The sequence below is a fragment of the Oncorhynchus nerka genome, linkage group LG21, assembly GCF_034236695.1.
Source record: "Oncorhynchus nerka isolate Pitt River linkage group LG21, Oner_Uvic_2.0, whole genome shotgun sequence".
Taxonomy (NCBI): Eukaryota; Metazoa; Chordata; class Actinopteri; order Salmoniformes; family Salmonidae; genus Oncorhynchus; species Oncorhynchus nerka.
In genome coordinates, this window is record NC_088416.1 from 21,855,295 (window position 1) to 21,870,272 (window position 14,978).

Genomic DNA, 14,978 nt, shown 5'->3' on the forward strand with positions numbered 1-14,978 from the left:
GCCCCAGACCATGATGGACCCTCCACCTCCAAATCAATCCCGCTCCAGAGTACAGACCTCGGTGTAACGCTCATTCCTTCGACGATAAAACATGAATCCGAACATCACCCCTGGTGAGACAAAACCGCGACTCGTCAGTGAAGAGAACTTTTGCCAGTCCTGTCTGGTCCAGTAACGGTGGGTTTGTGCCCAGAAATCTCAATTAAAATTACTCAAACATACAAGTATTTTATACCATTTTAAAGATAATCTTGTTAATCCCACCAGTGTCCGATTTCAAATAGGCTTTACAGTGAAAGCACCACAAATGATTGTTAGGTCAGAGCCAAGCCACAGAAAAATACATTTTTCCAGCCAAAGAGGAGTCACAAAAAGCAGAAATAGAGATAATTAATCACTAACCTTTGATGATCTTAATCAGATGAGTCATAGGACTTCATGTTACACAATACATGTATGTTTTGTTCGGTAAAGTTCATATTTATATCAACAAATCTCAGTATACGTTGGCGCGTTACGTTCAGTAGTTCCAAAAACATCCGGTGACTTTGCAGAGAGCCACATCAATTTACAGAAATACTAATTATAAATGTTGAAAATATAAGTGTTATACAAGGAAATATTGATATACTTCTCCTTAATGCAACCGCTGTCAGATTTCAAAAAAGCTTTACGGAAAAAGCAAACCATGCAATAATCTGAATACAACGCTCAGACAAACAAATACATGTATCCGCCATGCTGGAGTCAGATGTCAGAAATAACAAATATTCACTTACCTTTGATGGTCTTGATCAGAATGCACTCCCAGGAATCCCATCTATAGGATGTTAACATAAATCTTCAACAATATTCCTACAGGAGAATTCCTTTGTCTTCAGAAAAGCAAAGGAACGGGAGATACCTCATGTGAAATGCGTGTGACCAGCGCGTGACTGCTGCCAGACCTCTGACTCAATCCCCTCTCATTCGGCCCCACTTCACAGTAGAAGCCTCAAACAAGTTTCTAAAGACGGTTGACATTAGTGGAAGCCGTAGGAAGTGCAAAATGATCAATATCCCACTGTATCTTCGATAGGGACGGAGTTAAAAATCGACCAACCTCAGATTTCCCAATTCCTGGTTGGATTTTTCTCTCAGGTTTTTGCCTGCTATACGAGTTCTGTTTTACTCACAGACATCATTCAAACAGTTTTAGAAACTTGAGTGTTTTCGATCCAAATAATATGCATATACTAGCAACTGGGACTGAGGAGCAGGCAGTTTACTCTGGGCACCTTATTCATCCAAGCTACTCAATACTGCCCCCCAGCCATAAGAAGTTAATATCGACCGTTCCACAGGTGCATGTTCATTAATTGTTTATGGTTAATTGAACAAGCATGGGAAACAAGTGTTTAAACCCTTTCCAATGAAGATCTGTGAAGTTATTTGGATTTTTACAAATTATCTTTGATAAACAGGGTCTTGAAAAAGGGCCTTTTTTTTGTTGTTGTCGAGTTTACATCTACATTAGGCAACAAACCAAAAAAATCCCGCACCCCCTCTCAAAAAAATAATTCCACCGTCTGACTGTAGCCTACAATATATTTTCTATATATGCAGGTTAGGGTCAGGGCATCAGATTTTAGCAATGGGTTATTAGCAGTTGCGGGCGGGTGAACAAACAGTTGACCCACACCTCATGGACTTCATGTAAAACACCATTAGAACAAACCACTTGTTTAAGTGTCAAACCAAAATCGTGATAACAGCATTTATTGTTTTTCCCTAATCAATTATAAATTCATTGGACAGGTACAGCCCTGCAAATCATTACAAGAATCTGGAACAAAATAAGAGGGAAGATAACCTCAGCTACAAATTTGGTGTGCTGACAAAAAATAATGAAAAAAAGAGCTGTACAAAAAAAGTTATGCGAATAATAATAATCCGGGGCAAGATTTAGATGTAGTGTTTTGTAAATTATTTTGTAAACAATAGGCATACAATATAGGAAGTAACAAATGTTACCTTGGAGACAATGAGTTGAACTGTAGACTGCAACACTGGCTGGCATGATTAGGCATTTACAGAACCCTAAAGCAATAATATACCCTCCTTGTCCAATAAATGTCATTAACACAATGTTTTAAAATAGCCACATACGACAGCATCTCTGCTCCATACATCCAACCTTTTGTCCTGTCCCTGCTTGTGTGTTTAGAGATAACAAGGTATAGAAAAAGGTCAATGTCCTTATTGTTCACCTCTCAGCCACCTATTCAATGAAAACAGAGCATGGTTGTAGTGGTCAGTCATTGTTCCCTATGATATTGCAACGTTACAGAATCATGAAACATGGCTGAATGACTGCAAGACAAAAAAGGGGCATAAGGAAATAAAAGGATAAATACAAATAGAATATATATATATTAAAAAAGAAAGAAAAAGTGTGACAGCATTTCTAGCACAAAAGGCCAGTTGATGCTATGGAAGAAAATGCAATTGTTTGATTTACAAAAGTACATCAAATAAATTAAAGATTCATTTTAGGACCGCAAGAATTTACATAAAACAATGCATTAGACACATGCACAGAGAAATGTACATTCCATTTAGACAATGTGTACATCCACAATGGCACCCTATTCTTCTATGGGCCCTGGTCAAAAGTAGTGCACTTTATAGAGTGCCATTTGGGACGCACTGAATTTATTTGTAGACAACATTTTCCAGGACTAGGCACCCCCATTCCCCATAAAATACCATTATGGTAGTGCCAGCACACCAGAAATGTCTAATGCTTTGGGTTTGTTATAGGTATATGGGTTATATTTAATCACATGATCACTTCCTTACATGGTTTCCAGGCTGTCTCAGTAACAGGGAAAGAAATATTCAGCCACTTTTATACACTTAACTTTAAATTTAAATAGTAAAGCAAAGATGCTAAACAGAGTGGTGAATTACTTAACACGTTCACTCTCAATTTCACCGTTAATACATTTCCTTAAAACACCCCCTCCCCTACACATGATAACATCCAGGAGATAATGCTAATAAAATAAAAACTCCCCAGGCCCAAACCACCCCCCCTCCCATAAGAGACCATGTCATCCAAACTTAGGGCATCCCAACCAAAGCCCCCCCTTCCCCTAACAACCCATTGCTCAAGATGCATTCAACCCCACATCTGCATATGGTAGTAACCCAAACCAAATAAACATCTCTTTAGAAAGCAAGTCAGTTTGTTTCAAAATGTCTTCCATGATCTTATGGGGTAGTTTAGTTTATTCAATGAATTAAATGGCTCAAAGTGCTAATCAGACTCTTTTAAGGAAAGAAAAGAATTGAAGAGGAAGAAGAGGGGAGAAATATGAGGAAGGCCATTCCACAGCTGTCCAACAGCAACCTCTATTGGCCAAGGAATAGAGTCACTATGTTCTCCTCAAACTAACAAGGACAACAATTTATACCCCCCCACCCCAATTCCTCTACCTCACCTGGCAGTTCCCCAGAATGATTATAGCTGTTATTATACATGTATATATTGTTATAAATATATATGGCCCTTATTGAAAGAAAACATGAGTTTCACATTAACAAGAAAGTACCATAATCTCTATATAGCTAAGTGGAAAGTGTTCTCAGTGTAAGTGAGCTGGCAGCAGCCTCCATTATTTGTTGCACTCATCAACCAAGGTATAAAACACAAGAAATAACCACACAAAGCATCCTCTTTGTAGTTGCAAATTTACACCTCTAAAATGAGTGCTCACTGCACTATACAATTTCCTCCGTTTACACTTTTTCCTGAGTAATACTTATCCTTGTAACAGACAATATCATTATTTATTTTTTGCTATTTCAGTTCTGGGCTATTTCCTGCCACCATCATTGTTATTCTCATTATTATGCTAGCTACAATTGTAAAGTTGATTGCTAAAACCCTTAAGCTCATGGGAGAAAAAAACAAGTTCATTGCTACTCTGTTTGCTTTTCAAAAAAAGGTACTTTTCATTCTAACGATTAACGAGCAGACCAAAAATGACACAAGAAAAACAGACTAAATACATAGATATTTACTTAAAAAATATATCTTAAAAAATTGCATTTGAATAGTCCTTGAAGACCAGTCCTGGGGAAAGGGTTGAGGCATACACATAGCGGCAGTGTAATAATAATAATAATTAAAACTTCACTTAATAAAAATAAGAATAAAATAGGAGCACTAATTCTTTTTTAGAAAATAAAATAAAAAAATGGACAAAACATGAAACTCCAACAGAATGCTGTCCCCTCCCAGGCCCTTATCTGTAGCTTTGGCTTGTTGGGGTTTTGGAACCTGTACTTACTGCCTCATTGACGTCGGCTAACAAACTAGTATACCCTGAGAATTCGGAGACTGGTGTCCTTATCCTGTGGTCCACCTCCCCGCAAGAGTCAGCGCCGTACGACAAGGTGCCGCGGCCGGCCGACTTGAACTGGGATCCAAAGGCCTGGGCAAAGTTCTCGATCGTGTAGGAGCCCTTGGAGGGGTCCAGAGAAGCCAGGTTCTGCGAGTCCTTCTGGCTGCCCAGGTCAGACGGGTTGATCTGGTAGGAGGAGGGGGAAGAGGAGGAGTGTTGCTTCTCCATCTGGTCGGTGAGCTCCTGAGAAGGGGTAAGCTGCTGGTGGGTGGCAGGCTCCAGGCTGTTTAGGTGGAAGCTGTGCTGCGGAGAGGAGTCTGACAGCATTGCAAAGTGGGACTTTGGCACGGAGGAGGGCAGGGTGGGAGAGGCCACCGGCTGGCCAAAGCCACACTCCAGAGGGGACGTAGTGTACATGTGCTTGTCTGTAAAGAGTGGGTTGCGTTGGTGGGTGCTGGTGAAGGGCCCTGTAGCTGGGGGCCCGGGGCCCAGGGGGAAGCCTGTGTTGTGGCTGGTGCGTTCCAGGGCCTGCAGCAAGAAGCGGGAGTACTCGTGCATAATGACCGTCTTGTCTCCAGACGGGCTGGGAGAGTCTGCATCGTGGCTCAGGTCAGAGCCATCTGTCGAGACAGGGTGCAGCACCACGTGCTGGTCACTGAGGTCAAAGTGCACGTCGTGGTGTGAGCTGTCTGGTTTCTGGGTGTAGTGGTCCAGCAGGCTCTGCAGTACCTCGTCAGGGATCCCCGACCTGTCGTGCTTGTCCACGCCCATGGGGGAGGAGTCTAGCAGACTCAGGGGCGAGTTGCTGTCCATCACACCTGAGACCACCCCCTGGATAACCGACTGCTGGGACGACAGGTGACCAACGTTGACCTCATAATCGTTGGTGCTGCTCCCTGCCACCCCGGCCCCTGATGCTGCACTGTTGGCCGCGTTAAGGTAGCGTCTCTTCTTGAGGAACTGCATGGCATCATCATAGTTGCTGCTGGTGGGACCCGATTTGGCCTCAGAGCCCTGCATGAGGCCCATCCCGACCATCCCCACACCCTCACCCTGCTCCATAGTGCCCTGCTTGGCCTGCCCCAAGCCCCCCTGGTCCAGGGCCTTACGGTTGGCCTTCTTGAAGGCCATCTTAGGGGCTCGGCCTTGATGCTCGTGGTGCATACTGGGCCCTGGCGGAGTGGACGAGGACACAGTGTGATTCTCCACGCTGTAGTCATGGAGACTGTAGCCTCCCGACGGCGCCCCGTGGATGTGTGCTCCGCCCAGCCCTCCTGCTTCAGCCGGTCCCGCCGCTTTCTTCCTCTTGCGCTCCCCTCCCTCAGAGTTTTTGGACTTGCCCCTCTTCCGGACCGAGGCCCCAGTGTTTCCCTGAGTGATTCCGTAGCTGCCCTGCCCCATGTCCTCACAGCCCAGGTCCAACATCCCGGGCTCCAGGCCCTTCTTTATGGCTTCTCCACAGGTTCGCTTGTGCTTGAGTAGTCGGTCTGTCCTAGAAAAAAACTGCAGGGCAGAGAGAGACCATAAGTAGGGTACAGATTGTAAACAGCAGAATGGGATAGACACAAAGACATTTCCATCCCGAGAAATATAACTTGTCAGGTCATGCCTCATGCCATAATGGAAGTGGGCATATTAGGATGCATTGTCCCAGAGGGGACATTTGTTTCGGCCATTCAAAAGTGCTGCTGCTTCCACAGGTTAAAAGCAGACATGCATCATAACCACTCCCCTCCCAACACACATCAACCTATTTCAGTAGATTTTTCATGTGGAGGTCACTACCTGTTGGCAGGTCTCACATCTGTATGGCTTTTCTCCACTGTGGGTCCTCTTGTGTCTCTCCATGTGGTATTTCTGAATGAAGCGCATGTTACACTGGTCACAGCAAAAAGGCTTCTCTCCTGTCATGGGAAACATCACAGAAGATCTAAAGAAAAATAACCATCTACAAAACATAGGTTTGCTCATTGTGTCATCCAACTATTGGTGCACAAAGGTAATTGACTGTTTGCCTCTCACACGTCATTAGTGTGCTTGACATGTGTGTGTGGGATGTATGACATGCCACTCACCGCTGTGGATCTTCTCGTGCCGCTGTAGTAGGTACTTCTGGATGAAACTCATGTTACACTGGCTGCACCTGAACGGCCTCTCACCTAAGGCAACACCACAGCCACACAGTCATGGTTACTAAGTTAAATCCTCTGTGTCTGCCTAGTCTATTCAAAACTAATACTGCACTGGTTTAATTTCAATGTTTCCTACAGTGACTTTGTGAAAAACTAGGTTTTTCTAACCACATGAACTATTCCAAAAATTTCTGGGGATATTTTTGCTTTTATACTTTAGTGAGAAACTAACCGAGACCACACTGAATGCTAGAAATGAACAGACATTTTGATCAGTGGCCTAGGTACCCCTGTGAATGAGGACCTCCCATAACAATCATCTCGTCTGTCTATTCAATTCAACACAAATACTGAACTTCTTTCATTTGTGAAAGTGAAAAATGTTCCCTCATGATATAATTTTTCATTAAAAAACAATGTGAAAGTGAAAAATGTTCCCTCGTGATATAATTTTTCATTAAAAAAACAAACAGATTAAAAATGAGCCTAATAGATCAGTCAGTAGGGTCCTGGGTACCTGTGTGGATGAGGACATGTCTGCGCAGGTGGTATGAGCTCCTGAAGGATGCGCTGCAGTGCTCACAGATGTGGAGCTTCCCGTTGGGCCACAGGCTGCCTCCATCTGCATCCAGCATCATTGATTGCTTTTGGACAAAAGAAGGTCAATTCAACTAACAAATGCAATTTAATTTATTTAATGCATGATCGTTTCACTGAAGATAGAAACTAAGTTCAGGAAAAAAAGTACTTTGATGTAATGGATCCTAAACTATTGAAAATGAATTATATCTAAATCAAGATAACTTAGGATGCATATCAAACACATACAACTTGAATAGAAAGGACAGTTCACACACCTTAGGCTCTCCACGTTTCCTCCGGGGCTTGCTCTCTTCACCATTTGACCTTCGACCTCTCTTTCCCGAGGACTCCTTTCCTAACCGACTCGGCAGCTGGACGACAAAAGGGAGGCGCAGAGTGAGCGAGAAGACTTAAATGAGCACTTGAGAGAATGGGAAGGGCCTAGTTCAGTCACATAGCCGACATATTGCATGTGTACACAAGACAAAAACAGACTCATGCAGCATTTAGTGAAAGCTCATTTCAGCCATTGCAGAAGACTGCCTTGGGGAAGCGCCAGAAGGTAGAGTAATAAACCACATATTTATGGCTCCCCCTGTGCATCTCTCCAGACAGTTAAGCAGTCCTTCAAATGGGAGAGCTGCTGTTAATTTAGGATGCATATCAAAATGGCCTATATAAAGGGAATAGGGTGTCATTTGAGACACACTTAGAATCCCATAGAAAAGGCCTATGCTTATTAACTAGCAACTCAAGTGTAAATACAGACTCATTAATATTCAGCATGTTCACCCACTATGAAGAGCAATCTTCAAACAAAAGGGTCTGTGGTTTAGGAAAGGGACACTGGGATTTCAATTACACTTCCCAACACCATATGGATACTAAGAACATGGCTGTCTGAAATGGCATCCTATTTCCTATATAGTGCACTAATTTTGACCAACGGCCTATGGGCCCTGGTCAAAAGTCGGACACAGCCTATGAGTGTGGATGGGTGCATGTGAAAGACGACGGAGCTCTCAAATATCAACCAATCATTGTATTAGATCAGGGGAAAGGCTAGCCAAAACAAACCCGGCTCATTTCCGCAACACAACGAGCGCAGGATCAGTGGGCTCAAAATGTCTGCAAGCTCACATGCATGTCATTATCCTGAAAATAATAGCACCATTTGGGTGCTCCGACTGCACTCCAAATGAAACTACTCATAACTTTAGTAGGGAATCGGCTTTTTGAGTGGAGAAAAATGATCGTCTCCTCAGTAATATAATCATACATGTGTATAGATAACGCAGTCAAATAAAAGGTTAAATAAATAAAACATCAAAGTTAATGTAATGTATTCTCTAAGATGTCCTTGGATAAACTAATAAACCATATTTAGTGAGCAGGAAATGATATGTCTAGCTTTTCAATGAGCATGCCAAGTGCTGCCTAGTAAACCTCTGGAGTCTGGCTATTGTTAGGCAGAGAGAGAGAGAGCATGTGTGTGTAAAGACAATGTGTGAGTGCAAGCTCAAACAAGACGACCGTGTCCTTGCCAAGACGTTTCCATTCACACGGAGAGGCCCAATCTCAATCATTTTGAGAGGGACATATTTTGCATTTGATGCCTTATATTTAGGTCACCATTACTAAATCCTCCCTCTCCGCTGCCCCCACCCTTTCACACATTCACTCAATCCATCAGTCTTTGGTGAGATTGGCCATGTTACAAGCCCACACCCCAAAAGACATTGTAATTGTAATGCTGCAGTAAATTAGACATTTCAATAGAGAACATCTTATTTTTTAACATAACAATAGAGGGAAATTTGGTGTGGGTCAAGGCCAGACACCATAGGCTGAAATTATATTTTTGCATTTACCTATCAATTTTGAGATTTGTTGGTATTTTGGGCCATTTAATTTGATTATTTTTCAGAAATGTACATGTCAAACTAAACTCAGCAAAAAAAGAAACATTCCTTTATCAGGATCCTGACTTTCAAAAATCCTATTAACTTCAGATATTCATTGTAAAGGGTTTAAACACTGTTTCCCATGCTTGTTCAATGAACCATAGACAATTAATGAACATGCACCTGTGGAACAGTCGTTAAAACACTAACAGCTTACAGATGGTAGGCAATTAAGGTCACCGTTATGAAAACTTAGGACACTAAAGAGGCCTTGCTACTGACTCTGAAAAACACCCAAAGAAAGATGCCCAGGGTCCCTGCTAATCTGTGTGAATGTGCCTTGGGCATGCTGCAAGGAGGCATGAGGATTGCAGATGTGGCCAGGGCAATAAATTGCAATGTCCGTACAGTGAGACACCTAAGACAGAGCTACAGGGAGACAGGACGGCCACTGATCATCCTTGCAGTGGCAGACCACGTGAAACAACACCTGAACAGGATCGGTTCATCCGAACATCACACCTGCGGGACAGGTACAGGATGGCAACAACAACTGCCCGGGTTACACCAGGAATGCACAATCCCTCCATCAGCACTCAGACTGTCCGCAATAGGCTGAGAGAGGCTGGACTGGGTGCTTGTAGGCCTGTTGTAAGGTAGGTCCTCACCACCAGACATCACCGGCAACAACGTTGCCTATGGGCAAAAACCCACCATCACTGGACCAGACAGGACTGGCAAAAAGTGAGTCGCGGCTTTGTCTCACCAGAAGTGATGGTCGGATTCGCATTTATCGTCGAAGGAATGAGCGTTACACCGAGGCCTGTACTCTGGAGCGGGATCGATTTGGAGGCGGAGGGTCCGTCATGGTCTGGGCCGGTGTGTCACAGCATCATCGGACTGAGCTTGTTGTCATTGCAGGCAATCTCAAAGCTGTGTGTTACAGGGAAGACATCCTCCTCCCTCATGTGGTACCCTTCCTGCAGGCTCATCCTGACATGACCCTCCAGCATGACAATGCCACCAGCCATACTGCTCAATCCGTGCATGATTTCCTGCAAGACAGAAATGTCAGTGTTCTGCCATGGCCAGTGAAGAGCCCGGATCTCAATCCCACAGAGCACGTCTGGGACCTGTTGGATTGGATGGTGAGGGCTAGGGCCATTCCCCCCAGAAATGTCCAGGAACTTGCAGGTGCCTTGGTGGAAGAGTGGGGTAACATCTCACAGCAAGAACTGGCAAATCTGGTACAGTCCATGAGGAGATGCACTGCAGTACGTAATGCAGCTGGTGGCCACACTAGATACTGTTACTTTTGAACCCCCCTTTTGTCTGTTGTTGAATCTTGTTATGTTCATACAAATATTTACACGTTAAGTTTGCTGAAAATAAACGCAGTTGACAGTGAGAGGACATTTCTTTTTTTGCTGAATTTAGATAAATGTAGATTTTCTTTAGTTTATCATACTAGTCATCAACAGAATTAATTTTAACCACTTTAAAATGCACATAATCATTTCAAAGCTCACTACATTGAATTACACAATTTAAAAGTACATTTCATAGAGAATGTTACAAACTGGTCTATTTAGTAACTTACTTTGGAGATGGTGATTGGGTCTAAATAGGCGTTTGACAGCCTAATTTCACTGTACTTTTCTTCAACTGCCATTTACTGAAAGTCAGACCCTTCCCACACGCCAATCAACTAATTTTCCTCAGCTTCAGAAGCATCTGGCTTCACCAAATTCTGTATGGTTATGCTTAGGTACAGACTTGCCCTGAGGAAATTGAGGATATCTTGTCAATTTTTTCTTCTGGGTAAGATCTTGTTGGGAAACATATGCCAAAAAAGCTTTTTACCTACATCTATGTCTTTAGTATTTTACAGATAGAAAGATGAAAAAACTATTTACCCACAATTTGCTCTGGACAAGTCCGGTCATGGAGTGTTAAAATGAAACCAAAATATTTAGGCTGACTTCATCCAGTGTCCAGAAAAATGTATTTGCGTGATATGCAATCATGTGCATATTTAATGATATATTGCCCAATTTGCATATTTAAATAAAATATGTATGAAAATGTGTAATACCAAAAAGTCATTTGTCTACATACAACCGGTAAAGGTTGACGATGATACAAATCAGATTTTTTAAATTTATTTTTTGGTGTGGTGCCTTGCCTTGAATTCTCTGGTTTAAAAGAACATTACAGTCAGGTTTCCCAGACACAGATTAAGTTTAGTCCTGGACTAAAAAGCTATTTCAATGGAGAATCTCTGTTGAGAAGGCTTTTTAATCCACAACTAGGCTTTGTGTGTGTGGGAAACCAGCCCTCTACGTATTGATGTGTCAGAAGGCCTTACGTTGCCTAGGCTAAGGTCATGCACCAGCAGATTCTGGTGGTTTCCCATGGACACCTCCAGGAGCTCTGTGCTCTTCCCCGGGCCTCCAGGGTACAGCGGCTGACGGTAGTCATGTTCTGTCATCTTCTCCTGCTTGATGTCCATGGCATGGACATAGTCCCCCACCCCGCCATACTCCACCAGGCCGCCCACCCCAGCCATGCTGCAGTCTGGAGAGTCCCGCTCCTTCTTCAGGATCATCTCGTGAGGGCCTGGCAGGTCCTGCATAACAGACTGGGTGGCCAGCCGGGTGAAGCTGGTCACTGGGGGCAGGTGACTGAACATGATCATGCCAGGGGAGAAGTTGGAGTCCATGCTCCCATTGGAGCGCAGGAAGTCATTACCTAGTTTGTCTTGAATGATGCTCATGATGAACTTGGTGGTGGGCAGGTTCAACTAAAGGGAGCCAACCGGAACCATCCTGGGAAAGAAAGAGCAGATGCTGAAGTACAATGCAACTTTATTGTCCATACGTTATAGCGAACGGAAATGTGTATTCTGCTCTAAAAATGTGTTTCTCCCCCCAGATAGCACATGTCGCACAGACACAGCTGATGGGAGAGCAGAGTGAAGCTGCAGTGCAGCACTCCTGGATGAGTGGAAAAGAAACATTAACATCTGGGTGGCCTTTCAATCAGTGATATATGATGGTTTGTTTTTGGTTTACATGTGCTGCTGACACCAACTCACATGAAATAAATGAACTGTCCAGACAGACATTGACTGGATGGGCAGCATTCTTACAATGGGCTGTCCCTGAGGAATCAGTTTCATGCCCGCTGATCTCCCCATCAAGTGCTTAGCCAGATTAATAATAAGGGTTTGTGGGTCAACAACACACAGCCACGGTCTGGAGTCTGACTTGTGTGAATTATGGTACCCTAAAAACAGGCTATTTTTTGTAGAAAGTCTTCAGTCAACCTCAGATGTAGCTGAATTAACCTGGGTAAAAGGTATAGACTATAATATGTTAAACCCTGACGTCCTATGAGAGAGCGGAATAAACCTGAAGCGGCGTGTTAATCTGTCATCCTATTTGAGGACTAGACTAATTACCTAAAAAAAAGGCAACAGTCCAGTTAGGTTATACAGGTAAAGGGAAGGTCCATTTCTGTATTTTAATCTGTGACTACAGGTCGTCATCATCATAGGACACCCATCAAACATGGGCTTTAAAGTTAAAGAACCAAGCAAGAGTAGCCAGTACTAGCCACTGAAATACTATCAAGAAACAAAATAAAACTGATAACATGGGTATACTGTAAAACGTTGGCTGTTTAATATACTTGTCTATAGCTAGAGGAAGATTAGGTTGATCTCACAAAATTAACACTTTTCTAAATTACCATCATAACACGACATTTGAGATGACTGAGGTTAGTCATGTCTCAGCTGCTGTGCTATTTTACAAATTTAACGAGGAATGACAGAGGATTCCAAAAGGCAAAATCAAAATGGAGTTTTTGGAATAAGAAGAACAACATCATCCAAACCAGTGCATCACCTCGAGGAAGATATCAGTGTCACTGATAGCTTAACTCGGTGAAATAGCGATAACAAAATATAAGCAGCAATTTCATAATTTAACATTGTCCAGACTACCATTACCTAGCCAGTTTATTGTATCCAATTGAATTACTTTACAATAGTATGTTTTCATTCACAAAACACAGTTAATTTGAATAGCTTCAGATTTCACGTGTAACTTAATCGTGTCTCTGAACTTCATTGTCTCCACCAGCATAGCTAGCCTAGCACGATTGCAATTGCATTGGATGAAACTTGCTAGCATGCTGATACCAAATAAAGCTAACAGCTAGCTAACAGATGCATATGTAACATGCCACAGTAAAATGGTATATATTGTAAGAAAGCGTTAGTTGAAAATTAAAACGAATTCAGTGGTAAAAAAAAAAAAAAGTAATGACGTAGACGGCAAATCGGTTCCCAGTGCTAAACTGTGATTTATTCATGGAGTGTCACTCACTTGGGCTAGAAAGACCGCTAGCTAGCTACTGCTAACGTCTGGCTAGCCACCAAGCAATTAGCCATTTGGCTAACCAGCCTGCCAGGCCCTTTGTGATGCAGGATCATGCAATAATTAGCTAATATGGCCATCAGCAGAGAACAGTAATACTCGGTAAAAATTAAATTAAGACCATAGAATGAATTTAATATTACACCAAACATGTGAGGATCTGCCGTTCTCGCCTGACGTAGTCCTACATCGATTCCAAGGTATGGAATTAATTCTAAAATCATTTTGATTGACAAACTTGCGAGTCGGCGTATGCACGCGCAAGAGATTTTAGACAACACGGTGTGTCGTCATTCGTCAATATATTGTGAGCGCTTCGTTTTCATTTTCCGGTTCTGAAATACATAATACCTGGCTAACTAATTAAACCAGTTGATATAAACTACTTGAACCTCTAACAGGCATTGGATGAGGACTGAAATAAACCATAACTGAGCATACGTGCGACGTACCCATAACAAATGGCCCATGCAACTCAAGCGAACAATTGATGATGCTCGGCTCCAGCAACGGTATGCTATCTAGCTTTGCGCTTTGTTGTCTGTCCCACACTCTTGCCTGAGTTTCACATATTTAAACTCGCCCAAAATATATATTTCATTTTGTCTTACCAGTACATGACCACCAATAGCTCTTTCGGCTGGTTTATTTCACCTTTGGTCGTCCGTTTCAATCTTTAGAGCCCAAACATTGTTCTCCCGCAGTGGCTGTATTCCTTCATTTTGTCTCAGCGCGGTGAATTATGGGTACAGCGGACGGGTCCTGCGAAGAGTCACAGACAGACTCTTGATCCGGGAGCACTGGACCGGGAATTAACACGCAGTGCGGCGACATATGCGTTAACATTTTGAACGACACTGTTGCCTACGTACACCAAATTCAACATAAATATAAGTGTCATTTGCATAACTGAAGGTGCTGTGCCATTTCATTAATTGTATGTTTGTTAGCATAATTGATAGGCCTAATGCCCTTTAACTACCTAAACCAGACTAATAATCAGATTAAATTTAGAATACAAAAATGGAATGTTATGAAAACGCTATTATCAGTTTATAAAAGGGTGTGTGATTGGTTGTAGTTGCATATGTGTAAATCAAATATGCAAGACACTGAAATAATAATGTGCAATGTTCCAGGACACCTATTGATTCTTGTAGAATATTACATGCCTCGGGAATTTAGTACAACTGTCTATCATAAACCAACATCTTAGGTTGCATTACTCCATTCGTTGTTTATCCTATGTTCTACCAAACAAAATGGTAGGGTCAGGCTTTTGAAATTACAGATTGGGAATGTAACATTTAGGGTAGACTATGCATCCACAATATCTAATGAGTTATTTCCTGAAACCTAGGTAAAAAGAAGTCTGACAGTGTGAATAATGGTTTCTTAAAATGATGTTCCAGCCTTGAGGATATTTTGCCTCCCTCATTGTGTACACGTTTCAAAACTGTGACTGTCCCCCTGGGTCCCAATTACTGAAGAAATAGGACACCTCACCAGCTCTTAAAAGTGTAC

General features: G+C 42.6%; 1 protein-coding gene across 1 annotated transcript; it reads right to left on the reverse strand.

Moving 5' to 3' along the window:
- Nucleotides 1-1,742: 1,742 nt before the first annotated feature.
- LOC115110201 (zinc finger protein 281-like) lies at nucleotides 1,743-14,239 on the reverse strand. The gene is made up of 7 exons (XM_029635647.2): nucleotides 14,066-14,239; nucleotides 11,378-11,837; nucleotides 7,381-7,476; nucleotides 7,041-7,167; nucleotides 6,467-6,550; nucleotides 6,177-6,295; nucleotides 1,743-5,894 (listed from the first exon to the last, which is right to left on the reverse strand). Exons 2-7 carry the CDS (start codon nucleotides 11,783-11,785, stop codon nucleotides 4,293-4,295), a joined length of 2,436 nt encoding a protein of 811 aa, XP_029491507.1. The 5' UTR covers nucleotides 11,786-11,837; nucleotides 14,066-14,239; the 3' UTR covers nucleotides 1,743-4,292.
- Nucleotides 14,240-14,978: the final 739 nt, after the last annotated feature.